This window comes from Periophthalmus magnuspinnatus, chromosome 7 (genome assembly GCF_009829125.3).
Source record: "Periophthalmus magnuspinnatus isolate fPerMag1 chromosome 7, fPerMag1.2.pri, whole genome shotgun sequence".
NCBI lineage: Eukaryota > Metazoa > Chordata > Actinopteri > Gobiiformes > Gobiidae > Periophthalmus > Periophthalmus magnuspinnatus.
Window position 1 is genome coordinate 52,695 of NC_047132.1, and position 27,808 is coordinate 80,502.

Sequence of the window (27,808 nt, forward strand, 5' to 3'; positions counted from 1 at the left end):
CACTGGTACTAAAAAGGGAGCTGTTTGGGAGCTGATCCAAAAGAACTGAATCTTTGAAAAGACACTGACAGCCCATCACTAATTTGTACTGAAACTGAAACTAAAGCAAACAAAACAATGTGGGCTTATAAAAAATGTATAACCAATTTTTCTACAACAATCTTTCATCTGTCAACCATCTTAAAAGAATGCTCACTTTCTCAGATTCCCTCCAACACTTGAGGATAAATATATTAGCATAAATGTCCTCGACACAGATCCAGCTGGACAGGGACAGGGTGGTGTCTGTCCAGACCCAGTCCATCACTGCACGCAACTCCGTCAGAAAGGGCACCATGCGGAACCTGCAGCCACACAGAGTACACAACCACAGGGTAAACAGACAGATTCATACAGTATGGAGATTATATACAGAAGAAATGACTTCATTCAAAATACTATTATTTTTTAAAGATGTTGAGTCCAATCAGTTTTTTGTAATGTCATTTACCCTAAAAAATCCCAAACAAAACAAAAAACATGATTTTTTGTTTAATTAGTAAAGCTAGGTATAATCATTTATTAAAAAGTTAATTGTGGTTTTGTTTTATCAGGAGTATAAAAAATAACCACAGCAACAAACCCGGCAGCTGGGCAAAACTGGCAAAGACTAATATGTCAGTACATTTTATGATTGTCCTAATGACAGTATTCAGACAATATTGTGGTAAAAAGGACCTTTACATCTCACAAAACGTTTTAGGGAAAACACAGAAAACGTTGTTAAGATACATTTTCAAATGATATGCAGTTTTCAACACAAGCTACCAGTAGATTCTTTATAGTACAGCGCTGATACTAAAAGAAAACACATAAACAATCATCTAGTTTCGATACTAGTTTTAGTATTTACTAGTATCTGGGTATCATTTTTTTGTCAACTGCAAGTTTGCATTTTGCAGTATTAGTTTATTATTAATTTTGATTATATACTTTATATTTGGCAGTCCAATTGTGCACATCTTTAGAAAAATAACTGCGACATTATACATTTTTCAGTACACTATACTGTACCTACCCACACCTACTGTATGTTGACAATGATGACATTCAATGGTTGTTACATTAAAAACAGCCCTAGTCACATTGTATGTGACTTGACCAGTGCATGATGCAGATGCTTTCTACAGTATATCAGACAGAATGAGAGGAACACATGGATGGAACATGGAGACCTTCTTATATTCTCTTACCCTTGGAACAGGAAGAGGTTGAGGTAGTTGTAGTGCTTAGTGAGGAAGTTGCCCAGGATACGGTTTGGATATCCACACTTGATCTGATAGGCAGACAGGCCAAAGTAGATGCACTTGACAAAGTACCAGAGTTGAGCCACCGGGTTTCTGTTGAACCTCCTATAAAGATATAGGGCATGGAGAGAGAAGCATTTACTTCAAACAGGCATTATTTGTGTTGAACAATGCTTTCAAGGAATATTAGCACCCCAAAGAATAAAAAAATATATATATACATTCATTTCATTACTTTATCACAAAAAATTAATTCAAAACTAGGCCCGTCAACGAAATACATTCTTGGTCTACAAATGACTTGAACCATCTTTATGATCCTACCAAATATTTGAACGTGAAGTGTGAGTCAATGCGCTATTCAAATCTAATCTAATTTTAGCTTGTGGACTGAATATTTTTAGAGACTTCTTTAAGGTGACAGGATTATGTTACCCAGACAAACTGCTACTACTGCTACTACTACTAATAATATTATTATTATTAATAATAATTAAAACTGCAAGCAGTGATAAAGGCCCTCACCACCTCTTGCGACCGCAGGGTACATGCCACCATGGAGTTCTTGCCTCTCGTTCCCGCTTACATTGCCCCTCCCCCCAAAATCAGCGACTGAGTAATACTACTCCATTCATTCCAATGAGACCATTTATCACATTTTCATGTGTAGAAAATTTCAAAGGTCTATGACAAAGTAATTTTTATGACAAAGTAATTTTTATGACAAAGTTAACAAAACACCCATGTCTTTCAATGAGAAATGTCAGACGTTGCCATGGCAACACACCTTTAAATGGAGCTGTGTCCTCATTGGATTTTTTGTTCAGTATGGGAATGTCCATGACAAATTTCAAATGTTTTTGACAACGTAAAATTTTTTGGATCCCATTCACAATTTCAAGGGGGCGCTGTGGAGCAATGGATTGTCTCAGCTATGTAAATTGTATATCATTAGGTTCAGATCAACAGTGTTACCAAAATGTATATTAATGCCGGTTTACAGGGCACAGCATGTTTGAATTAAGAGCAAGTAAATACTAAACGCCATTTTTGTTTACATGTTGGCCACACCGACATTTTATGACTAAACAAACTCCAAAAGAGTAGCCTATAATCCCACATGGGTCTAGTTCATTTTGACCAATTTGCAAGTTTCTTGATTGAACATCCATCGAAAGAATTCAAACGCGAGAGTTAAAATTTTGAAAAAAAGGGTTCCACCCACAATGGCTGACTTCCTGTAGGGTTTAGGGTGAAGTCATAATATCAGTTTTTACTTGTCTTGACATGTTCTATGTTTGTATCAAATTTCATTTGTCTACGATGAAAGAGGTCCCTTATTGCCGTAATGTATTTTGATTTTTGACGTGGCGCTATTGAGCGGCTAGCCTGAGGTCCACTAACAACAACAGAAGTGAAGGAGCCACACCATCCAAGCAGACAAACCTCGATTTTTCTGGTGGTCAACAACATGCAACACAATCTGAACTAAACAGACTGATAGCCAGGCATGTTGTTGAGAGCATGCTACCCTTATCCACTGTTGAGTCAGAATCCTTCAGAGCTCTTGTGGCCAAAATACCCCCCCCATGCAGAAAGACATTTACTAAATACATAGACGACCAGTATACCAAAATGAATATGGAGCTCAAGAAGCCATTTGCAGAGTTTGAACATGTCTCCACTACAGCAGATATTTGGACTGCACACAGTAAAAGTTGTCTTGGTGTGACTGTTCATTGGATTAATCCACACAGCATGGAACAAGGGAAAGCAGCCCTGGCATGCAGAAGATTCAGGGGTCCTCATACTCATGACAATATTGCACTTGAGCTTGACAACATTCACTCATCTTATGGCATATCTCACAAAATCACATAAACTGTCACTGATAATGGCTCTAATTTTGTAAAGGCCTTCAAAAGGCACCAGCCAGTTGAAGAGAGGGATTCTGATGAGGACGATGAGGATGAAGTTACTTTTCTGAACATTAATGATATTTTAAGAACCAGTGATGATAATGATGGTAGGGACGTTGTGATTACTTTGCCGCCCCATCAGCGATGTGCATCACACATCTTAAACCTTGATTCATGTGCTGATGTTGACAAGTGGTTACTGTCAAAACCAGAAACAAAAGCAATATACAGAAGTGCTACTACAAAATGTACAGGGTTGTACAAAGTCGTTCAACTTTGGCGGCAGAGACTGTGGATGATGTCATTTCAAAAAAGCTATTAGTCCCTTGCACTACAAGATGGAATTCATTTATTCATGCCCTTGCTCGAATCAGTGAGATTTCTGTGGTGGAGCTAAACACAATCTCCTACAATTTTGGATTAACTGCCATCACAGAAAGGGAACACCAGTTTATCAGAGAGTACTGCCCTGTGATGAGACCACTTACAGTAGCCCTAGACATTCTTCAGAGAGAAGACAATTGTTTCCCTGGCACACTCCTACCCATGCTGGTGACATTGATGCTGAAGACCCTGGAACGGAAAAGTGGCCTGCAAATCCTAGTTGACCTTCCAGACGCAATTGTCAGGGTAAGAACTTCAATTTATCTAACTTCATTAATTTGGCTGAATGGAAAATAAAATAATATATATTTTAAAATCTTCCCAGTATAAGACTTTGTGTGTAGATAGATACACATTGCAGATAGTATAACATGATCTTTCCATTCTTATGTGTTCATTTCAGGCAATCAAATCTAGATTTGCTGATGTACTGGACAGCAAGGATGCGATTTTGGCTGCGGTGACTCTCCCTAAACTCAAACTACGCTGGCTGAGGTCACAGGAATTAAAGGACAAGGCCAAGGCAAGTCTGCTGGCAGAATTGTTCTATCTAGATGAAAACCAGCAACCAGGTACCAGCAAATCCACACGCCACCTTAGCAGCACAGAGGCCAAAGAGGATGAATTCTTTTTCTTTGAGGAGGATGAGGGTGACACCTCTGCAACAGCAGAAGGTCAAGTGACAGATTATTTTAAGTCTGGAGCACAAGCCATAAACTCTCTGAATGGGTTTCCACTAATAAAGAAAATTTCAATCCGTTTTAATGCGGCCACTCCATCAAGTGCCCCAGTAGAGAGACTCTTCAGCCTGGGCAAGTGTTCTCTCCAAAGAGGAACAGGCTCTCAGATCAGAGGTTTGAAAGACTTCTGCTTCTAAGATACAACCACTGGTTCAATTGTTAGGATGGGTACATCACTTTATTGTTATTGTTTATTTTAATGAAATAAATACTTGAAGTACAGTTGTGTGACATGTTTTATTTGCACTACAAATGAATTTTTTTTGTATGTTTTATATTTTTGATACATAATTCACTTGTAAACAAATGCAATATAATTGCAATAATTTAAAGTGAAATAAATGTTAAAGGTTTACATCTGTTGTGTTTTTATTGTTTTAACATAGTAAGTAACAGCCTAGTTACTTTGCCTAGTAATTAGTTACTTCTCCCAAAAAGTAAATGAGTTACTAACTCAGTTACTTTTTGGGAGAAGTAACTTGTAACTATAACTAATTCCATTTTTGAAGTAAGGTGCCCAACACTGCAAATGAGTTCCCTATAATCCCACATGAGCCTAGTTCATTTTGTCCAATTTGCAAGTTTCTTGAATTAAAATTCACAGTGTAAAAAATTCAAATGTGAGAGGTAAAATTTTGAAAAAATGGGGTTCCACCCACAATGGCCGACTTCCTGTAGGGTTTAGGGTGGGGTCATAATATAATTTTTTACTTGTCTTGACATGTTCTATGTTTGTACCGAGTTTCATTTGTCTATGATAAAAAAAAGGTCTCTCATTGCTGTAATGTATTTTTATTTTTGAGGTGACGCTATTGAGTCATTTTGAAAGAATAATATTTGTGAACATAAAAATGATAAATTTTTTGCCAAACTTGAATTTTGAATGTTTCATTGCACATTAGTTTAGTGGGTTTTAGCCATATTTGAAGTGTTTGTGATGAAAACTGTGCGAGAAAATGTCCTAAATGCGAGGGTGTGTGCTTTTATCAATTCCGGGTTTGATCCAATATGGCCGACTTCCTGTATGTTTTAGCGTGGAGCCATAATATCATTTTTGTCCTGTTCTATTTGTTCTATTTTTTGATGGGAGTTTCAGATTTTAACGATGACTTTTTTCAGAGTCGGGCTCCCATTGGCCCCATGAAGCTGAAAGTTTGAGGTGGCGCTACAGAGTCATCTTTCATTATTTTTTCTCAGGGTCTTCAGTGACAATTTTTGACACCACTCACTGCCATGTCGGGGCATGTTTACTACTTGATTTTTGCCATTTTCCATGCTCCAGACGCGGTTGTAATGAGTCCCTCGCCGGGACGTTGTCCCAGGCTCGGGCCTAATGATAATAATAATAATAATAATAATAATAATAATAATACATTAGATTTATATAGCGCCTTTACAATGAATGATTTATTCATTACATACATGGTGGTGGTAAGCTGCTATTCTAGCCACATCTGCCCTGGGGCAGACTGATGGAAGCACGGCTACGAATCTACGCCCTCGGCCCCTCCGACCATCATCAATCACACACACACCACATTTATACCAGGCAATGTGGATGAAGTGCCGTTCCTAAAGACTCAACAACAGTTTTGCCACTGGAGCTCCACTGTGGCACCTGGTGCTCCCAGTAGTACTAAGTACAAGTACTAACCAGGTCTAGATAGCCTACTGAGCTTCTGAGATCTAATGAGATCAGGTTTTCACAAGCCGGTATGGCTAAGTTATCTGTACATCAGTTTTTTGTTTCATATGTAGAGGACCAGCAATTAGAAAATAACTATATGAATGAATTTAGCTCTTTGTGCAGAATTGTCATCATTAATTGTTATTATTGCGTAGAAAAGTGTCCTCCCTGACCTCTCAGTTACTCCAGGCAGAATGAAGAACATCCAGAAGTGAATGCCAAACACGAGGACCACCTGGAACACACACTTTCCCAGCAGAGACTTTTTGAGGTACAGGGCTCGGTCCACGATCATGGTCCCAAACTGCATCAGCAGCATCACCAGGAAGGCCTCGGGAACCTGGTCTTCAGACAGAGACTCCGTGATGTCAGCTGCCGCCGAGTATTTCTAAACACACACACATTTGTTCTCATTAGAAATACATCTACAAAGCATTCCACATTATTGAGTCTGTAGCCCTCTAGGTAAGGTGACCAAGGCTAGCTCAAGATCTGGAGATGGGACTAAGGATGGGACGATATTAAATTTTAGACTCACGATTATCGTGGCCAAAATAATCGCGATTAACGATATTATCGCGATAATTATTAACCTATTAACGTTCCGACGGCCCGGGCCTACTTTACAACTTTACAGCAATGTACATACACTTCTGCGTCACCCACACAAACAATCTACACATCAAATGAAAGCTGCGGCGCTCGTCTTTCTGGATATGCAAACCATTTTCACCTGTAATCACCACAGTGCTGACAGGAAAGACGTTTTTACAGAAAAGTCACAAAGTGTGAATCTGGACTTCACTTACCATTGACCGCTCTGGTTCTGACAAACATCAACATATTCACACAAAGTTGGTCTCATTTGTTCCGTAAAGGTCCAGAGAATATATTCCAGCCAAGAAATTATGTCCACAAAATAAGATCCTCCATGTCCAATCTGCTGCAGGAAAGTACTGCAAATATGAAATCTGCTCCGTCACTTCTTTGCCTTTCTTTAGTCGATTTCAGGCATAATAAACTTCTGACAGCGCCAACTTTGTTCCCCAGTGCTAAACACACGTATTAGCTTGTGATTGACACCAATGTTGGCCAATAAGGTGGGGGTTGTGGGTTACTGAGCCCGCACACAGCCAATGAGCAGCGGGACAGGATGATGTATCACATGCCATGGTTTTCCGTAAACAGACGTACCCGGAAGAAAATGTGTACTCCTCAATGCCATGCAGGCGAAATGGACCGATCCTTGTTGCGCCGGAAGTGACGCAAGTGCCCGTCGACGAACACTTAATTTTTTTAATTAAGGCACTTTGGTGAATTGGGAAACGAGTGGATGCAGAAATATGTGCATAATGGCGCATTTTACGCACTGTTGTTTTGCGTTTTAAACATGACGAAACGGACAAACCAAAGGGAGTACGTGATCGAGGACACTGTGGATGTTTGTACAAGTTAAACTAGAGGCATCAGGACTCAGGAGTAAACCTTATTTTTTGATGGATTGGATGCTGTTCTCGATCGGTAAGCGTGGTTTATTCTGCTATTGACTTAATTGTACGTAAAATATACCGTGTATAATCGTTAGCTTTGCTTCTGTGCACATAGTGCGCATTCGGACCATGCGCTCTGGCACATTTGTGTTCAGCTGTATGAATTAGACTTAATTTGTCTATTGTTTAAAAGGTGTTGTTTTATTCTGAAGTTTGCATTATTGTAGGTAAAAATGTAAGATGTGCACACATTAGCGTCTCATCTGTGCGCACGGGTGAGGCGCGCACTGGTACGTTCCTGTGGAGAGTTACGAATCAGACTTTGTTTATTGTTGATATCTGACAGAATATAGTTCAGACAGAGATAAGCGCAGAAGCTACAAGTGTCATTGCTATGTCAGAGTGGGCAAACACCAGAACTAACATATAAACGTTGTATTGGAACTGGAAACATGAGGCAGCGTGGTGCCGTAAAGGCGATTATAATCGTGCGCGATGATCGCGATTATTAAAAAATGCCACGAACGATTAATTGCGGACCTTATTTATCGCGATTAACGATATTATCGTATATCGTCCCATCCCTAGATGGGACCCAGCGGCCTTGAAGGATGGATCAAATGCAGAGGACAAATTTCCCTATGGGAACAAGTGTACATTAAGCTTACTAGGTCTTACTTTTACCTCACGTTGTGTAATGAATATATTTGACAGTGTAACAGTTTCGGTTGTTTCCCGCTTTGACTAAGTCTACTAGTGACAAAAGCTTTATGTTAACAATATTAAATTACTGCAATTTGTGCATTATATAAAGTTTTGTTCTTCCAATTACATTAACTTCAAATAATTATTACTCTTACCTAAATCCTTTGTTTTGTCTTGAGTAATTCCTTGAACCACTACTTTGTGCTTCTACTTGAGTAATATTATTTTGAAGTAGTGATACTGTCACCTGTGAACCACTGTTTTGTACTCTGCTGTTCTATCCACTCTGTAAATAATGTCTGTGCTTTTACAATTCTGTGAAACATTAATATCTTAGTTTTACAATACTTCAAAAAAATACCAAATAAATACCTAAATACCCAAACAAAATAAAGAGTTACCCCGAAAGCCCAGTATCCATAAATGGTGACGATGAAGTTGACCACATCGATGAGAAACATGAGAGCGTACACGTCACACACAGGGCTGTAGTCTGGGTGGATGATGTCATAGAAGAACTGCCTTATGGGTAAGTAAATATGGAGCCCACTGTGGAAAAGGAGAAAAGGAGGATGTTTAATTTGTCTGGTAAATATAAAGGCTTCTCAAGAAAATACAGAGAGTTTGATTAAAATGGCTGATCATATAAAAAGAAATGTTACGATAGTGTTAACATCATTTTCCTACATGATGTTGATAATCTTCTTACAATAATCCCAAGCACTAGCATTGTGATAGTTGTCACCAAACATAAAAGTTAAACGTACACTTCAATGATGGCGGCTTTGGCCTGGAGCATCCTTTCTCGGATCTGCTGTCGGATTCGTTGTTTTCGAGTCAGGGGAGTTTTGTTTCGCTGGTGTTTCCTCTTTTTACTGCTCTGCTTCTTGGGCTTCCCCTCTCCAATAGAGAAAACATAGAATTTTCATTTGAATAAGTGGTGAGCTGTTATATAAAGAGTCCAGTGCATAACTTTAAAGAGTAATGGCAATGGAAATAAGTCCAGCCAGTGTATGAAATTATGTACACTGAACAGAAGTAAAATAGTTTTGGTTTGAAATTGTCAGTGGAATAAATAAAACTATGAATTCACTTAATATTACATTTAACCCTTGCAATTAGACCATTTTAAAGGCTGCAAAATTACCTTCAAAATTACCTTGTCTCCATAAGGTCTTGTGTCTTAATAAATTTTGCCTGAGCATTGACTGAAAAACATCTGATTAAAAAAACTATAATCATCCATAATTACACCACCCAGATTTTACTATATTAGATACTTTTTTAACATATACAAAGTTTTAAAATACATTATTTTTCATGAAGACAATAATTGAGGAATATAGTCAGTAAGTTGTTATATGTTGTTTGAAAGGGAGAAAAAATGTCTAGTCCGTTTCAATCCTGGCCCCTAGCTAACTACAATAACTAATCAATGTGGGAAACCGTTCCATAATATTTGTCTCCTTTCCCATGCACATAACTGGTGTTAGATATTCACCATCGGAGTCTGCGTCTCCTCTCCTGCGCCGACAGAACAGGGAGGTGGTGGAGGTGTTGAGGGGCAGAAACTTGAGACAGCGGGGGCCCTCTTTACTGCTGGATTTCTCTGAGCCCTGAGTCTTCTTCTTGTCCACCTTCTTCTTCATCTTTTTGAAGAAATCTGGCATCTCCACTTCTTTGTTGTCCCACAGACCATGGCACTGTCGGCAAAGCATGGAGTTATCAGTTCTAATCATGCACCGAGAAGTGAAATTACAATGGCTAAACTAAGTCTTTTCTTGTCTTAATGTCATTGCTTTGCTTTGAATGTTCTGCAGAGTGGCATTAAATTCATCTCCGTGGAGACAAGCAGGTGACATTCTCAGAACAAGTTAGTAGTATAGTAGTTATAGTACATATTTACCAGAGGGAGCAGCAGTTGTGTTTTGGGGAAGCACGAGGTCTTTACCCACATATCTGATTCCAGTCAGTGTTTTACTCCAAAGGGCGTCCGACATAAAAACCTTCCACATGATTGTATCGCTGGTTTACTGCAGTAATGATATTTAATTTTAATCAAACTGAGATCCAATCGGCAGCCTGGTGATTTTAATGGAGTGCTCTACAGCCAATCCTCTGACTCAGACTTTGGAGGAATCAGTTTTTTCAATCATTATTTTTCTATTTACTGACGCTGATTAAGTTGTAGTGTTTAAGTCCATAGAATTAATATAATATGTGCTTCTTAATATGTAAATCCAAATGAGAAAACCCCCTAAAATGTATACTCAAACCAGTAAATTATTGTAAGGTTTTCTGTGTGGGTAATGTGAGTGCAAGTGCTGCTGGTGCACTGTATACACATCTGCACTGGAGCTCACCTTGAGAATGGACCTGTGGAAGAAGAGAGCCAGCAGCTGTATGAGGTCGAACAGCACGTATCCGTCCTTCTTCTCCACTCCGATGATATTGGGTAAGGCAAAAGGCCTGTCTGCGTTTATGCCTCTGTACGCAGACGTGGTCCAGGGGAAGAACCCGAACTGGAAAAAGTACTTCACCACCACAGTCAGCTACACAAGACAAGAAGCGGAGATATAAAGTCTGGTAGTATGAATGTTTTTTGTTTTGGTTTTTTTTACACCTAAATGGATTAGGAATTAGTGAATTAGGTGGTAGCTTATTCTAGATAATGGTGATCGAAAAGTCAAACCAGTAAGATGATTCTGGGAGGTCCCTGTTTTGGTACATTGTAACTCTGGTACAATATTAGACTGCATGGTTAAAGTGCTGTGTTTTAGTGCTGCTGTAGCCTTTATTTGTTTCTGGGCAATGGTTGTTTGAATTTGCTGTTTTAGTATTAATTAGAAATGGATTATGGATTTATTTGACAACCTTGTTGTAAAGACATGTAAATAAATAACATTATAACATTGACTAAAAAGTACATTTTTAGTTTCAGTTTGCTTGCCATTTGCAATATAAAAACACCATCAGAAAAAGTCGAGAAGAGTGCATTTTATCATATTCTTTATACCAGCAGCAGTCAGGCCATACCTCAGTGTAGATGATAGCAGTCATCCAGAAGCGCTTGGTGGGCCGGGGCACAGACAGCATGGCCCACAGGAAGATGAGGATGGGCAGGATGAGAGACAATAGTGAGGCTGATACAATGTGGTTCAGGATGATCACAAAGTAACACAACATCTCCGACTTAGACACCATGGTATTGTACAGAGCAAACAGCAGCTTCAGCGGGCGGGGCAACTTCAGGAAGAACTTATCGGACTCCACAATGTCATCATTCTCAAACATACTAAAATACAAAAACAAGCTATTATTAGACATTACGGTAAATAGCAAAACATCCAGACTCTAGTTTAGAACAAGTGAAACATCTACTTCAACCTGAAACATGCACAATAGACTAATCCTCCAGATAAAGTAGTCCTGACCAAGTCTATCTCAAAATCTGAAGACCCAGGCACTGCATGTGGTCGCCCACTGATCCTGGGTGGTTGCCCCAACAGTACTGAAGAAGGGGTCAAACATCTCTCTGTAAGTCTATGAAGTTTTTACCGTCATGTTGGATATGTGATAATACTGTCAACCAGGAGTGCTAAGCACAATTCCTCCACTACACTTCCATGGTGACAGATTGGCATCAAATTAGATGGAAAAAAAAGTCATCAATCATTTTAGTATTATATAAAATGTAATGTTATATAATACTAAATGTGTCTGAATCAACCTACAGTATTTGAAAAACATTGTTTTCAACTTACTTGTTGAGCAGTAACTCACTGGCGGTGAGGTTCCTGGTTTCCTGACTCAGAGGCCTGGGGGATTCTGGGAGATCAAGGCTTTTGTCTACATCACTATCTCTGAAGCCCAGGGAGATGCTGCCGTCCTCAGTGTGCTCCTCTTCCTCTCTAAACTCTTCATCGTGCTCCTGATCAAACTCACAGGTGACTGGATCAGGGGCATCTGAATGTGTGGACCGCTCCTCTGTCTCCTCTCTGACCTGGTATTTCTCTTCTGCGGGTGATTCCAGTGCTTTCTCATCTTCATCCAGAACTTCATGCTTTTCTTGAAGACCGACATCTTCAAGACTATTCCACAAAAGTAAAAACATTAACAACATCACTGCATCTCTTGCTACATAAAATTGAAACCACTTTCATTTCCCACTGTCTGACATGAAGTCAGACTAAACTTTTCTTGTTTTAGGTCAATTAGGATCACCAACCCCAGAATAATGTCAGAAGGATTTTTTCAGGCCAATTTTTCATGAGTCAGAAGTTTACATACAATTCATTAGTATTTGATGCCATTGCCTTTAAAGTGTAGGACTTGGGGCGTTTCAGCTGTCCTTCCAAAAAGTTCTTACAATAGTTGGCAGGAATTTTGTCCCATTCCTCCTGAAAGAACTGATGAGCCAAGTTTGTAGGCTGCCTTGCTTGCATATACCTTTTCAGGTCTGCCCATAAATTTTCAGTAGGACTGAGATCAGGACTTTGTAATGGCCACTCCAAAACTTTGACTTTGTTATCCTTAAGCCACTTTGTAACCGGTTTGGCAGACCCAGACCCATTTGCACCAATTCTTTAACTTCCTGGCTGATGTCTTGAGATGTTGCTTCAGTATTTCCACATAATGTTCTTTCCTCATGATGTCATTTGTTTTGTGAAGTTCACCAGTCCCTTCTACAGCAAAACAACCCACAACATGATGCTGCCACCCCTGTATTTCACAGCTGGGATGGTGTTCTCAGTTTTGCAAGCTTCCCCGTTTTTTCTCCAAATGTAACAATGCTCATTATGGCCAAACAGTTAGTTTATTTTCAATTTTAGTTACGTCAGACCACACCTTGTGTGCATTTGTAATTTGTAACTGTAATCTGTCTTTTTATGTTTCTTTTGGAGTAATGGCTTCTCATCCACAGTTCTCTTCCTGATATCTTGGCTGATTTATTTTGAATTATCCAGGATGTTACACAAAGAAGCAGTGTGTTTCAGGTGTGTCTTCAAATACATCCACAGGTGAGTCTCTAATGAACTCAGATGTTGTCAATAAACAACATTTGAGTTCATACCTATTAAATCCAGGTGGCGAGTTTGTTTTGGCCAGGCAGTGTATATAGAACATGTTTTTGGATCACCTGGGTGAGCGGTCGTCAGTGTCAAACGAGCTGAAGTCCACATTGCCAGTCTTCAGTAGTCTCCGTCTGAGCTGGTTGGGACCTGGCGGGAGCGGGACCTCGTCCAGCTCCTCCTGGGTGGGCTGCCGAGATCCCAGCAGCGTCTCATCTGTCATGCAGCTGACAGAAACATACAATACACATTCATGTACTAATGTTTGGGGGACCTATCATGAACACTTTTTCAAGCCATTGCTTGAATGTGCCATTCTGAGCAAACAAATAAACTCACATTCAAACTGTAAAGGGGTACTGCTCAGGGGCACAAAAACATGAACACAAGAGAACAGGATCAGAACCTCTACCTCAGTGTTGTCCAAATGTAAATGTAACTAGTAGACTTTATTGTTTTTACTCTACTTAATACAACTGTATTTTATGTACTGTAATTATTCTACTTAGTATGGTATCTCAATTTTATTCACTGTATATTTCAGTTAGATTTAAGATCAAATTTTTATTCTGCCGCAGTTTTTTAAAAATATTTTTCTGTTGTAACACATACATTTCTCTTTTGTGGGACAAATAGAAGGTCTCTTATCTTCTTCCCCTAAAATTTTAATTTTGTGTTGAATATTAGTATTAGATGTGTATAATTCTGAAAGGTTGTTTCACCAAAGCATTGTCCCATTGATGAAAAACAATGCACCCAATGCTCCACTGAAACCAAGTTCTGTCTTTCATAACCAGACTATGACTATGGACTCATTTGGTTAAAGAATAGCACTATAGCATACACGCTCACCTGGAAACGCTGCTGCCCCAGGACACTTTGGAGGCCTGGCTCTTGAGTTTGGCGTATCCCCGTCGTAAAGAGGGCGCAGCGGGGGGAGAGCAAGGGAGAGGCAGGGGGTTATCCAGATCCTCTTGAGACGACAGGGTGTTCTGACGTGACATCCAGCTCTCGTAGAACTGTTTCACACTCTCTTGGCTCACTTCTTTACCCTGGGGGGCCCACACAAGAAGATCAGCTGCCAATACCCCGACTCTGCTCATCAAAGTAAACACTATATTGACTTATAATTCAATATATAATAGACACAGCAATGATTTTTGAGGGTCAGTATTTACTGTGGGAATTTACTGTGGGAATTTTTTGTTATTTGAGCTGTAGAGAGTTGAATAAATAAATTGTGACATAGATACAAACTAAGGTAAGGTATTCATATTGTGATCAGATTTACGTGTTAGATATACATGTTTTAATAATAGGATTCTGTTCAAAGTTCACATTTTAAACACATCCAGAAGAATTGACAAAAAGACTGAGATATGAACAGACAAACTAATACAAGAATCACATTACAGAACACGTTTGTACAGATCTAAACTACAGGGTTAGCAGATTTTATGCAGAATAAAACAGGAGATGTTTGTGAAGGAAATGATGGTACTTGCAGCCTTTGCGATTTGCTAACTGCATTCATTCAAACTGTGATTCTTATTTGATTGCGATTGCAGCCCCTCAAGGGAGACTTTACTAATCCCTCATGGGAGAAATTTATTCTCTGCATTTGACCCGCCTTTCAACCAGCGAGCAAGGCTTGGTCAGGACCCTAACTAACTACTCATGTGTTTCATTCTACCATTAATTTGTCTCACCTCATGATTTTTTTATGACATTGTACGTTTAGGATAGTTTTTTTGGGATAATCCTGCTGTAGTTTTATTTATGTAATTTCATTATCATCATTTGTCCTCTATTTTTTTTTTTTCATCAATATATTGCACTTCAAAGTTAGTTATTGTGACAAGCCTAACCCCTAGTTTAGTTTCAGATTTTAGGTACTCTGCCTGACCTTCTTCAATTGTTGGTTGAGCAGTGCTCTCTCAAACAGAAGTACTTTGGAGATGTCCAGGTTGTCTTTGCAAAACGAGTTGAGTCCCTCAGTCAGATCGTCCAGCAAAGACTGAACAAACGCCCAGCCGAACTTCACAGTGCTGATGACACGCTGGAGGATGTTTTCTGGATATACAACAAATAAATGCATTATATTCATTTAGTTAGAAATGATCAGTATAATTTACAAAACTAGAATGGTTCTGTGGGGTATGTTGGGTCCTAGTACAGTTACCTTTCTCTTCTGGTGCCTCTTCATCCACTGTGGTTTCATCAAGTTCATCCTCACTGGAATCGGCTCTTTCAATACCTGCAAAGTCAAGTATAAAAATTCTACTATTGTTTATGAATGCAAGTAGAAACTGGTTTAAGCAAAAATGTATTTGATATTTACAACTGTTAAAGGCCCTGTATCCGTTTCTATATATCTATATATCCGTTTTCTATATATTTGTGCAAATTTGTCTTGTCCCAGTTCAGATATATCATACAAACAGCTTATGAGGCGCCACTGCAAACTGTTTAAAATGAACTAGTTCAACAGTTTTTCATGTTTTAAGAGCATAAATTAGGTACTGTGCCTTTAAGCAAAGAATCATTTGGTTATTAGATATGACATAATTTGGTTTTTCTTTGGTTTAATTTAAAATTATTCAAACATGTTAAATGTAATCGTCCTCACCCTGTAGTTTCTGCATCTCTTTCTTGGCTTGCTTCTTTTCCTCTTTCTTCATCTTTTTCTTCTCTTTTTTCAGGTCTTTCAGAGCATTTTTAGAGCTGGTCACCCATGCTTCATAGGCCAACTGGACATGTGTCAAACGTGTATGACTGTTTAACATAATATTCTAATATTTACATAAACTAGTCAATTAGTATATATTCTCCAATTTGATCTCTCTACCTGAAATGCAGATTTTTTCTTGGGAGGCTGCTCTTCCTCTTTTTTCTCTGTGACCTCCTCCTCTTCTTCTTCACTGTCACTTTCGAACAGGTGATACCCACAGTTGTTTTCCACTGGTAAATGCACAGAAGTAAAATTACCAAAAGAGTACAAATATAATGGCCTAAATGTATGAAGTGTATGGTACTGTAAATATTGTTATTGCGTGTAATAATTATTCATACCTCCAGGCTTTGAAACCCAAGGCTTCCACCACTTTCCTGCATCTTTTTTTGCCTTTTCCTCATCACCTGAAACAATAAAGGAAACATATTGGATGATGAGGCCAAACAGTAGCACAGTCTCATGATAAACCATACCCTCTGGTGACTCCTCTGGTCCTGGTTCTTCTTTTGGGGCAGGTCGACCCTTCTGTTTAGATTTGATTTTCTCCATTCTAGGAGGTAAAAATAATGAATATGTTAATATCAATATGTAGCATTAAAATACTATAAAATGGAAATAAAACTAATAACTTGACAAATGTTCTTTATTTTGTTCTTGTTCTTACTGTTTCTTGAGCGTGACCACAGACTTCTTCTCAACCTCCAGACGAGCAGCCACCAACTTCTTTACCTTTGCTTCAAACAGTTCTGCACCTCTATAGTAATACAAAATATACACTCACTATCCATTGTCTGGTTTCTTTTAGCACAAAGATGTCTTACATATTTGTATGATACATATTGTAAACATATAATATATTTAATATATTTGTTCTACCATGTCATACAGTTGTTGAAGAAACATAATGTTTTGTTTTATTCTCACAGCTGCCCTGGGGTAAACTGACAGAAGTGAGACTGCCAATCTGCGTCATCTTGCCTAAGGACATTACGACAGAGGTTGGAGTGGGATCCTCCAACCTTTGGATTGGAAGAACACTGCTCTAATAACTAAGCCACTGAGGTGAAGCTAAGTTATTCTTACCTCTACCTGCTGCTCCTATCACCTCCTCATGCAACAAGAGCCAAGTTCAAAACTGAATACACAACACTTACACTTTAATAGTCAAACTGCTTGCAACTGTGGTATAAGGTATTAAAACTGTATTATAGATTTTTTTCTTTTAAATATATTTGTTTATAAACTTTTTTTGTACTGACCTGGAGGCCAGTATCTTGGAAGACTTGAGGTCTGACACCACGTAGAGGAAGTAGTAGCTGAGAAAGACCCTCCTCTGGGCCAAAAGCACTGTGAAGCATATGGCATCCCACACGATGCCCGCCTCCCCCTCAGGGAGCTCACACTCATCATCAGGGTCAGCTGAAAAACAGCAAACAATAAATATTATTCTAAAAAAATAAAACCAAAATGTTCAACTTAATAATTAGTGCAATGTTAGTGACAAATCCTTTTCCAATCAAGACATTAACAATCATTTTACCTTTCCCCTATCAGGTATACAGAATCTTATTTTTTCATCTGCAACCCAGTAATGTGCCTACAGAAACACAGGTGCTAAGCTGTGTGTCAACAGCAATTATGGATGTGGAATCAACATCTAACAACATGACAAGTTCTTGGAAATCAGCTGTGTTTCTCATAAACCCTGAGGGAGATGGTGGCACAAATAGCTCTTATTGGAATCATTTAATCTCTCATAATCTTTGCCCAGTACAGTTACTAATAAAAATACAATGCAAATGTATTTTTTGACTTGAAACATATTTTAATTCAGAATTTCAATTGCCAAGTGTATACTTGGGTTTGTGTTTAAAAATTCCAAATACAAATTTAACTTTTAAATTTTCAGCACATATATTTTTAAACCGTCAAATTCAACAGTCAAAATTCAGAGTGTAAAATGTGCAGTGAAAAAAATTGCATCAAAGATCAAAGATGCCAAGGCATAAGCAATCAATTCTGTGTGACTAAAGAGGACGGACACTGTTTCCTATAGGCCTTTCTCTTCTAGTTAAGGAATCAAAGAGATGAGGTTTGGATTAGGTTAATTCTGACCAATCCGATTCCCTACAGCATTTCCCGATTGGTACCAAGTTAGATCGACTCACAAAGGATCAACTGCTTATGCCTTGAAATCTTGTATCTTTGTTGTGAAATTTTTCACTGCTAATTTTACACTATGAATTTAGACTGTTAAACTTGAGGGTTTGAAAATATTTGTGCTGATTATTTATAAGGCAAAATTTTTCATTTAGAATGTTTAAACACATACAAACTTTGAAATGCTGGCATTTTACACATCTCATATGTTTGTAAGTTATTAAACACATAGGGACTGCTTATTTAAAAGCTTAAATAAATACCAATGTATGATGGATGTAGCTAGTACATTCGTGGTACGTAGACTTTTATTTAAGCTTTTGCCATTGTTTTGCATTCTGGTCATGGTGGTGACTTACTCTTCTGTGTTTTGAAATGTCAGTCCCTAAATCTTAAACTCATGTCTTTACTTTGACTTTACTGCTGTAAAATTACAGATTCTTGTCAAATTACAACTTCTGACTTCTGACTTTTACTTTATTCTCATAAAATTACAACTTTAATGTCAAAATGTTAAGACTTTATTCTCATAGTGCCTGCATAATTTAATTTGTTAAAGTGACTCTTATACCTTGTCGTTCTTAAGAATTAAGCAACTGAAATTCTGAATAAGAACAATTCAAACATGTTTAAGTTAATCAATTCAAAGTGAGAAATTCAACAGCATTTAAGATTCCAAATTTGATGAAACAAATGATCTTCCACACGTCAGTCTCTCAGTTAAATGATTGAGCAAAGACTAAATGAATGGCCAATAATTATATTGTCTATAAAGCATTTTTGTGAACAGACTAAGAGTAAAGTTTGTTACATATGGCATCGAGATTTACTGCAAGACACTTACGGACATCGTATCCTTTAATGGTGCAGAACATACTGAAGGCTTGAATCAACCAGCAACCGTTCTTCAGCAGACTGTCCAGGTATGCACAGGAGCCCAGCTATGCCCAGAGTCACACATAGAGTCACACATAGAGTCACACATAGAGTCACATAGAGTCACACATAGAGTCACACATAGAGTCACATAGAGTCACACATGTATCAATGAACAAAAAGGCACTGTACCTGATTTTTACTGCCTTCAAAATTTAAAAAATTTTAAAATGTTTGCATCAGTCCAGATTTCACTTCCATTGCGTATTCTTAGCATTTCAATTATTCCGTCATGAATATATAAATGCATTTCACAACTTTTAGAGGCCAGAGCATAACAGTGATGCTAACAAGAACTAGCATGATAACAGCACACTAGCTTTACTTTCTGGTTGGCCAATGATAAAAATGCTTTATAATTAGATGCACACAGCGGTCTCATTTTGGCCTTAAGAGCTGCTTTTACAATATATCTGTACTGGGGCAAGACAAATGAACCATTATTACATGAAAAAATTGGGTACAGCTCCTTTAAATTGAACCAATTGGAATATTTCTGCCTTCTTTGAATAAAAAACATGCTCACAGAGAGTAGGTTTTTCATGGCGATGACGAAGCAGGTGTATCCTATGAGCCAGTCCCACAGTCTCAGTATATAGCGCACAGGCTGCATCAGGACGCTGCCTCCAAACAGCATGAAGTAGAAGCAGGCCACTAAGTACCCCAGGCAGAAGATGTTAATGCGCGTGGTGCCCGTGATGAAGATGAGGCATAACACCAGCCAGAAGAAATAACTGAACACAAACACTTTCACCATGTCCAGGTAGGATCTGGAGAGGGGACAGAAAAGTGTAGTCAGCAAAATGTAATCCAGAAAAAGGATATTAAATAGGAAATGTAAGTGCATATGCTAAGTGCATTTGGCAGGACAAACTACTAGTTTCACTAAAATGTTTGGTGAAGTTTATCATTTTATTTCCTGGTTGGATGTGGGCAGCAGATGTGACATAAATAGAGGTAATTCTATAACTAGGAACTATACTGTAAACAAGGGCCGATTTAAACAATAGTCACGATTATATTTATTTTGTTTTGTTAAATTGATGTTCAAACTGAAAACTATTTTCAGTGTGTAAATAGTTCATGCGTTTTGCTTGTGTGTATTGATGACACAGATGGAGGAATTTCTTTTAGCACTACTTTCTTCTCTACACGAACTGACACTTAACAGGTGTAAAACTATTTACCACATGCTTATGACTTTTATGGTTCTGAAGTCTCTGTGGTGATTTGCATGATTATGCACCTGAATGGACAAGTTCTACATGTACAAGATGTACATTAAATTATTCTTTGTCCTTATTTCAGGTTAAACCAACTCAGATTAATAATCTTTGATTAATCTGAGTGTCATGAGAAGATACATTTGAAATACATTTGAGGCAACAATATATACAACAGTATATAAAATGCCAATATACTAGAACTTGATCCAGTCCAAGAAGGATTTCAGAGCACATCTACACCTCACACTGATCTGATAAATGCTACATTTCTCATTTGCATAAAAAAACATGGTCAACAGTATACAGTAACTATATGGTTGTGTCGTAAAGTCCCATCTTCTGAACTCTAATGTAATATTCACTGCACCTTCTAATGTTCCCCATTCTGTGCATTTAAGATGTGTTTTTACAAGCCAGACATAATGCATTGCTAGTGCTTATCCAGCAAACTGGATTTAAGAGAAACAACTTTCCCAAGTCTAAGCACACATGAATTAAAGATCAACTCCTTAATATTGTCCAATTAAAAAGCACAAAATAATGTAATGAACTTTCCATTTGCTGCTGCTACTCCAACAGAAGAGATATAAAGGCATTAAAGAGGTAAACAAAATGCTCCAGTTTAATATCTTTAAAGTGAATGTGATGAAATATTGATACTTTGCAGTGACATTATCCTGGAGGGCTACTGCATGTATGTCTATAGAGGCATGCTCAGCAGTTACCATGGTGACACAATGCACACATTCGCAAAATAGTCAAAAATGTTTTTAGTTACTCTGAAAACTCAATAAAAACACAGCACATTTTCAGGACCTGCCCTTTGCACCTAGAAATTCTGTCCATAAATACAATGATGACAGGCGTCCAGAGGGGCTCAGGACCATATCTCTGCTGCTGGTAGATCACTTCAGCAAATCTGGACCTACTACCATAAATTTCTGACTATTGAGCGCACCTGAATATAGGCCGTACCAGCTAAATGTTGTACATATATAAGCCGCATTTGCATATAAGCCGCATGTTACAAATATGTTGTAACATGAGATATTTACACAGAAAGACGGTACAAGGAGCTTTTTTCAGTTTTAATGTAAGACAAGCTTTTTTTCTGTGCCTGAAAATTGGCACTACAACACGCCATCAACACGGAATGAACATGCCTGTGTGTTTAGAAAATAAAACAACACCTTTTATTTCCTCTTCTTCTTTGTCGTCTTTTTACATTGACTAAGTTCTTCCCACTGCTGCCTCCAACGTTGCACCATCGATTCATTGATGCCAAACTTATGTGCAGTGGCTCTATTTCCTTCTTTGATGCTTGATCTATTGCCTTTAACTTATAAGATGCATCATTTGCATTTCTTTGCGTGTTTTCCATGATGACGGTGTGTGCATGATGCTCAGAATGACATTTCAAAATCAAAACTAGAGTATTCTGCAGCGTATAATCACTTTTGCATTTACTGTGCCTCCTGTTGGCAGTTCGTCAGTAAAAATAGGCACATAAATTAGGCACACCATTGTATAGGCCGCAGGATTCAAAGCGTGGGAAAAAAGTAGCAGCTTATAGTCCAAAATTTACAGTACTTGCACTAATGCGCTTTGCAGGCGAGTGTGAAGTGGCTGGGATGAAAATGGGCTCCAGTGGAGGAGTTCAAACTATCTCGCAGTCCAGGGAAGGAGACCCTGGGTAAGGCCAGGACACACTGGAGGGACAATGTCTCTCAGTTAGCCTGGGAATGCCTTGGGGTTCCCCGGAGGAGCTAGAGGAAGTGTTCATGATGAGGGAAGTCTGGGAGTCCCTACTTACACTGCTGCCCTTGTGATCCAGCCCCAGATAAGCAGAAAGAAGATGGAAGTATGGATTTTCAGGAGCCTGTCATCAATATACAGTTGAAACAGAAGTTTACATACACTATATAAAAAGGCACATATGCTTTTGTTCTTACTGTCTGACATGAAATCAGACTAAACTTTTCCTGTTTTAGGTCATTTAGGATTACCAAAATTATTATTTTTTGCTAAATGCCAGAATAACGAGAGAAAGATTTTTTTTAGATAATGTTTCATGACTTTCTTCAAAGTCAGATGTTCACATACATTTCATTAGTGTTTGCCTTTAAACTGTGTGACTTGGGTCAAATGTTTTGGATTTCCTTCCTCAAGCTTCTCATAATAGTTGGCAGGAATTTTGGCCCCTCCTGAAAGAACTGGTGTAACTGAGCCAAGTTTGTAGACCGCCAGCATTTTCAGAGCATACATTTTCTATAGGATTGAGATCAGGGCTTTGTGATGGCCACTCCAAAACATTGCCTTTGTTCTCTTTAAGCCACTTTGTAACCCATTTGTGCCCAAACTTCAACTTCCTGGCTGATGTCTTGAGATGTTGCTTCAGTATTTCCACATAATGTTCTTTCCTCATGATGTCATCTGTTTTGTGAAGTGCATCAGTCCCTTCTACAGCAAAACAACCCACAACATGATGCTGCCACCCCTGTGTTTCACAGTTGGGATGGTGTTCTCAGGTTTGCAGACTTCCTCTAAACATAATGATGCTCATTATGGCCAAACTGTTAAATTTTGATTTTGTCAGACCACAGGACATGTCTCCAAAAATTAAGGTCTTTTTCCCTGTGTGCATTTGCAAACTATAATCTGTCTTTTTTATGTTAGCCTAGGAATGCCTTGGGTAATGTCTTCTTCCTAGAGAGTGCCCATTCAGCCCATGTCAGCATAGTCCTCGTTTCACTGTGGATAATGACACACTCTTCAGCAGTATCTTCACAAGGTCTTTTGCTTTTGTTCTTGGGTTGATATTCACATTTCAGACCAAAGCACGTTCATCTCTGGGACACATCTTCGTCCTGAATGGTGTGATGGCTGGACATTTCTATGCTCTTTATATTTACGTATAATTGTTTGAACAGTTGAACGTGGCACCTTCAGGCATCTGGAAATTGCACTAAGGATGAACCAGTCCACAATTCTCTTCCTGATATCTTGACTGATTTCTTTTCACTTTCCCAAGCAGTTTGTATTTAAACTTCTGGTTGTGTTCATAGTCCTGTTTAAGTGTTTGATTTTTAACAAAAAAGAGAACATAAAAAACTATTGGCTAATGCTAGTTTGCGACTGTAATGTTATTTGAGAGAAACTTGTTTAAAAACCCAGTTCCTGCTAAGTCAGTTCTTTATGGTCAGATTGTGTTAAAACAAAGCTCAGATTTAAGTCTAATTTGAGCAACTGCTTCAAACAAAGAAGTGCCTCTGGTAATTTTAACCCATCCAGGGCAACATCAGCTGAAATGTTTCAATATAAACTCCATGGGTCTTTGGGCAGAGGGAGTTTTGACACACCTAGAACATTAGAACATTTGTGTTACCTGCAGTGGAGGAAGTTGTTGACTGGGATGAACTGGTTGAAGGAGCTAGGATCCAGACTACGGCTGATTTCTACATTATCTCCAGCCAAAAGTCGGATTGCTGCCCGATTCTCCTCCTCAAAAACCTGCCACTGGAGCGAGGCGCAGATCAGCAACATATAGTCGTCTGCAAAGAGAGACCACATTCAATGAAATCTACATAAGGATGCACTGGTGTTTAAATGAGAAGTATTCAACTACAGAATATAAAGAGAGGATTGGGTCTCATGGCGAAGTCTGGCAGGTAAAACCACTTGATCACATTGGAGGTTAGAGGTCGATATGCAGTTCTCCATGGGTAGTCTAAAGATCAAGACAAAAAAGGGCTAGATTAAGACAGTACAACACAGCACAGGTTCTCTAAAAGCACATATTTTACTTACTTTACTTTAAATGAGCAAACTGTCAGAACAGATATCTCCACAATAAAGAAAGCAGGGCCATTATTTGTGATGTGAATCAACAACCATAACCAATAGCAGTGCTTTTTGTTTCCAATTGTTGTTGTTTCCTGTTTGTCTCCATGAAGATGTTTTAGCTTTGCCTGGAATGTTCCACAGTACATCATTAAACTTGATTATCTTGTATTCAACCAATCAGGTGTTTTGACTGCTCAAAAATACCTTGAAAAAGATACATTCTCACTGTGAGCATTCTTTCCTCTCCATAGATCTGACATGTAACTTGGCCAGGTGGCTGAACCTGGTTGTCTCCTTGGAAGTGAATGTGTTTAATGTCATACTGTGAAACATTCCAGGCAAAGCAATATTATCTATTCCACAGAAAATTTACAAAGGCACCTAACGCATTTTATTCAGAAGTAATTTGGTTTATATTTCTACATCCTCATCCTCAAAAATCTATCTCAAAAGAACCAGCGTACATCTTTGTCACAGTTCAGTCCCATACCAACACAGAGGGCAGGAGGGATCCCAATGCAGAGCAGGTACTGTAGCACCATGAGGCCTGCAGTGAAGCAGCAGTATTTGGGCCACACCTCCCCAATGGCCTTCCTCCTCCTCCTGGACAGCACCAGCAGCAGAGCACACGAGTGGAGCAGAGCGTAGAAGTCCATCCTCTGACCAATCACGTTCACTGCTACGATCAAGCTCACCTGTAGCGGAGAAGGGGGGACACAAATGACTGAAAACCCAACTGGACATTTTAAAGCTATATTACACACAAATAAATGATAAATCCAAATCTACTCTATTTAAAACAAGCACGTTTTTAAAATAAACCATGTTTCCAAAGTGCTGCAGAGACTGAGAACATTAAAAACAACAAAAGGAATAAGTGCTCAATTTTGTCTTACTAGTCTTAAAACAATCAAACCAGTCATAATTTAAAAAAAATACCGATAAATATACAAAACAAATCTAACTTACGATAATGAGCAAAGTAAGTAATGTATACAATTGTTGAGGGCTAGGGGCTAATTTTGTCATTCATTTGTATTGACACTCTAATACACTAGTTGTTTATTCCATTAGATGTAATTGTAGCTTACTTTTCAAGCTCTTTTAGTATCAAATATATGTAAATGGCTGTGTTAAAAATCCACTGTTTACAAATAGAGTTTTGTGTTTTATCATAATTCAAACATTTAGTTTTTACATTATTTGATTCTCAGCTGTGAATGTGTTCACCGGAGACAAGCTTGATACCTCGAGTCCAAATTTGTAGAAGAAGAAATTGATGAAGTATTTGACGCAGGACAGAACGCTGTGGTCCAGGTGTTGCCGAGTGATTCCTTGGAACAGGATACTGAAGGGAGGAAGCTTCAGGCCGTTATGGAGACGGAAGTACAGCTGGTGACGGAAGATGGTCGCCTCAAAAACCAGCAGCCCCAAAATCATCAGGTGGTTCTGCAACACAAAATAGAGCTATGCAAGTGATGAGTTCTATAAAATGACAATAATAATAAAATAACATTTCATAGGAGCCATTATGGAATTAAAAACACAAAATCAATTGTTTCAAAAAGAAATAAAACAGAGCCTAGTTCCTGTATAAACACTACCTCTGTAACAAGGCAATGAAACAGTCAAGGTGTATATTTTAACACATAGTAGCTTAAAGAAGTTATTTTTGGGGGAGCATTTAGACTGTAATTTTGATCGACAGCTTAATTGTAGAAACTGGTCCACTGACTTCCTGTTCAAAACTGCAGAACCTGTGGAACATCTATGACCTGGGCTCCTCAAACATACATGGATGACATATGTTTTTGATGTAGGAATATCTTTATAACATGGTAGAAAGCGCCAAAAGGTTTGTATAATACCTCATCTTTAAAGTCTCATAAAATTCTGTATGCCTCCTTTAAATGCCTGAGCTGTATAAATCAGTCAAGCATTTACATTACTTTCTAAACCAAAAGCATGTCCAGGTTATTCAAAAGGATGAATGACAAATGTGAGTGAGCTGTTACTCTGAGACAGGGGAGGATCCTGCCCTCACACTTCCGCAGTGCCCCACACCAGTACACCGGGTCCACAGGGTCAATGTACAGGATGGACCTCCTCAGCAGCTCCACCATGTTACTCCTCATGTCCTCCTCCTCCGTTAAAGAACTGTTGGACTGTAGCAGGCCCTGACAAACACACATTCACAGATAAGCATTGCCACACATTTAAGGTCAAATATCATGATAATCATATAGAGCTTTTATGTGAGGCTATCGTGACATACAGTGGTGCACTTCCTGTATTACCACATGACATCACATGACATCACAAGGTGGAAGTGTTTTGTTTTTGGGTTTTTTTGAGAGGAGAACAGGGTTTGTGTGTTAAACATGTGTGAAAGAAACAAAACGCAACCCCAACCATTATAAAATAGATCAGAAAATAGTTTAATATACAGCAGGCCCATTAAGAAGTCCTGTTTGGAAACGTTTTCTACAGTTGTACAGGTTGTTTTCACTCTTTGCATAAGCAAGTGAATTTAGGAAATGCTTCTGTGTGTTCAGGGCTGTAGTTGAAATTCTTGGTCAACTAAAGACATATCCTGCCGATTAATTAATCCACTAAAAAGATGCCGTGATAAAAATTCTTAAAATGTTTTACTATCTATGATCTGGCCATATATCTGACACAAATGGAGCTCAAAAGATTATAGCTGCACAAGGGATCAGCACAAAGGTACTAGGAAAGTGTGTCTTTATATGTTTAAAAAATACCCTTTCTTCTTTGTTGTCTTTATAATGATCTAAATTAAGTTGATTAACACAAGTTTTGGTCAAACTAAAACATCATCATACCAATTGACCAATTGAGCAACTAAAGGATTTCAGCCTTAACTATTTTATCACTCAAACTGTCTTCACCACACACAAGTACACACCATTCTAGCAGAGGGTACCAGGCATCTAATCCACGAAACACACATTTATAAAATATGAACAAAGTATTCGGGAAGATTTGTCCAAAAGTACATCCTCTGAACAGTTTTTCTAAATCTGCCTCATACTCACAGCCGTACAGTTAGATGAGTAGTCCAGGGGCTTAATGACTTTGAGCTGATAGAACATCTTGCAAACCACCATGATGCAGGCGTGAACGGCGGAGATACTGGAGGCCAAAGGTCGTAACCTTGGGAATGGGAGGGCGAAGACCCACAAGACCAGGAAGAGCATGTTCATCAGAGACACCTAGACAAAAAATAACAAGACCATTGTATTGGTGAATTCTAGTATGTGATGTCATACTTCCAGATGGGAGCAAGAGCCACTTTTTCCTTTTGATTACATTGTACATTGTCATAAAATATCTAAAAACAGGTAACAGGTAAGGCTAAGCATGCCACAGCCTATGTAGTCACACAGGCAAAAACTTGGGGTTGGGAGGAGTTTGGAGAGGCCATAGAAGATATTATGGCAAACTGCCCACACCTCAGAGGGTGAAGCAGTGCTTCACCAATACTGTTTACAGTGCGGGTGGAGAGCTGTTGACCTCGACCTCGGGGATGTTATCTGACTGTGAAAGGAATACTTTGACGATCTACTCAACGTCACTGTCACGTCTACCCAGGAGGAAGCACA

At 38.6% G+C, this 27,808-nt stretch overlaps 1 protein-coding gene across 1 annotated transcript in view; it reads right to left on the minus strand.

Annotated features, from left to right (window-relative positions):
* The window catches only part of si:dkey-11f4.7 (piezo-type mechanosensitive ion channel component 2), a 57,206-nt gene that overhangs the window by 4,691 nt on the left and 24,707 nt on the right, over positions 1–27,808 (minus strand). Inside the window, 27 exon segments of the mRNA XM_033969535.2 lie at positions 197–344; positions 1,233–1,391; positions 6,190–6,404; positions 8,613–8,760; positions 8,979–9,111; positions 9,713–9,914; positions 10,575–10,763; positions 11,248–11,506; positions 11,976–12,302; positions 13,352–13,510; positions 14,136–14,335; positions 15,190–15,356; positions 15,466–15,540; positions 15,913–16,033; positions 16,132–16,244; positions 16,356–16,421; positions 16,491–16,567; positions 16,682–16,771; positions 17,277–17,436; positions 19,022–19,118; positions 19,640–19,883; positions 23,725–23,890; positions 23,965–24,066; positions 24,673–24,877; positions 25,431–25,631; positions 26,198–26,359; positions 27,242–27,418. Of these exon segments, the coding sequence (XP_033825426.2) occupies positions 197–344; positions 1,233–1,391; positions 6,190–6,404; positions 8,613–8,760; positions 8,979–9,111; positions 9,713–9,914; positions 10,575–10,763; positions 11,248–11,506; positions 11,976–12,302; positions 13,352–13,510; positions 14,136–14,335; positions 15,190–15,356; positions 15,466–15,540; positions 15,913–16,033; positions 16,132–16,244; positions 16,356–16,421; positions 16,491–16,567; positions 16,682–16,771; positions 17,277–17,436; positions 19,022–19,118; positions 19,640–19,883; positions 23,725–23,890; positions 23,965–24,066; positions 24,673–24,877; positions 25,431–25,631; positions 26,198–26,359; positions 27,242–27,418 (4,362 nt within the window).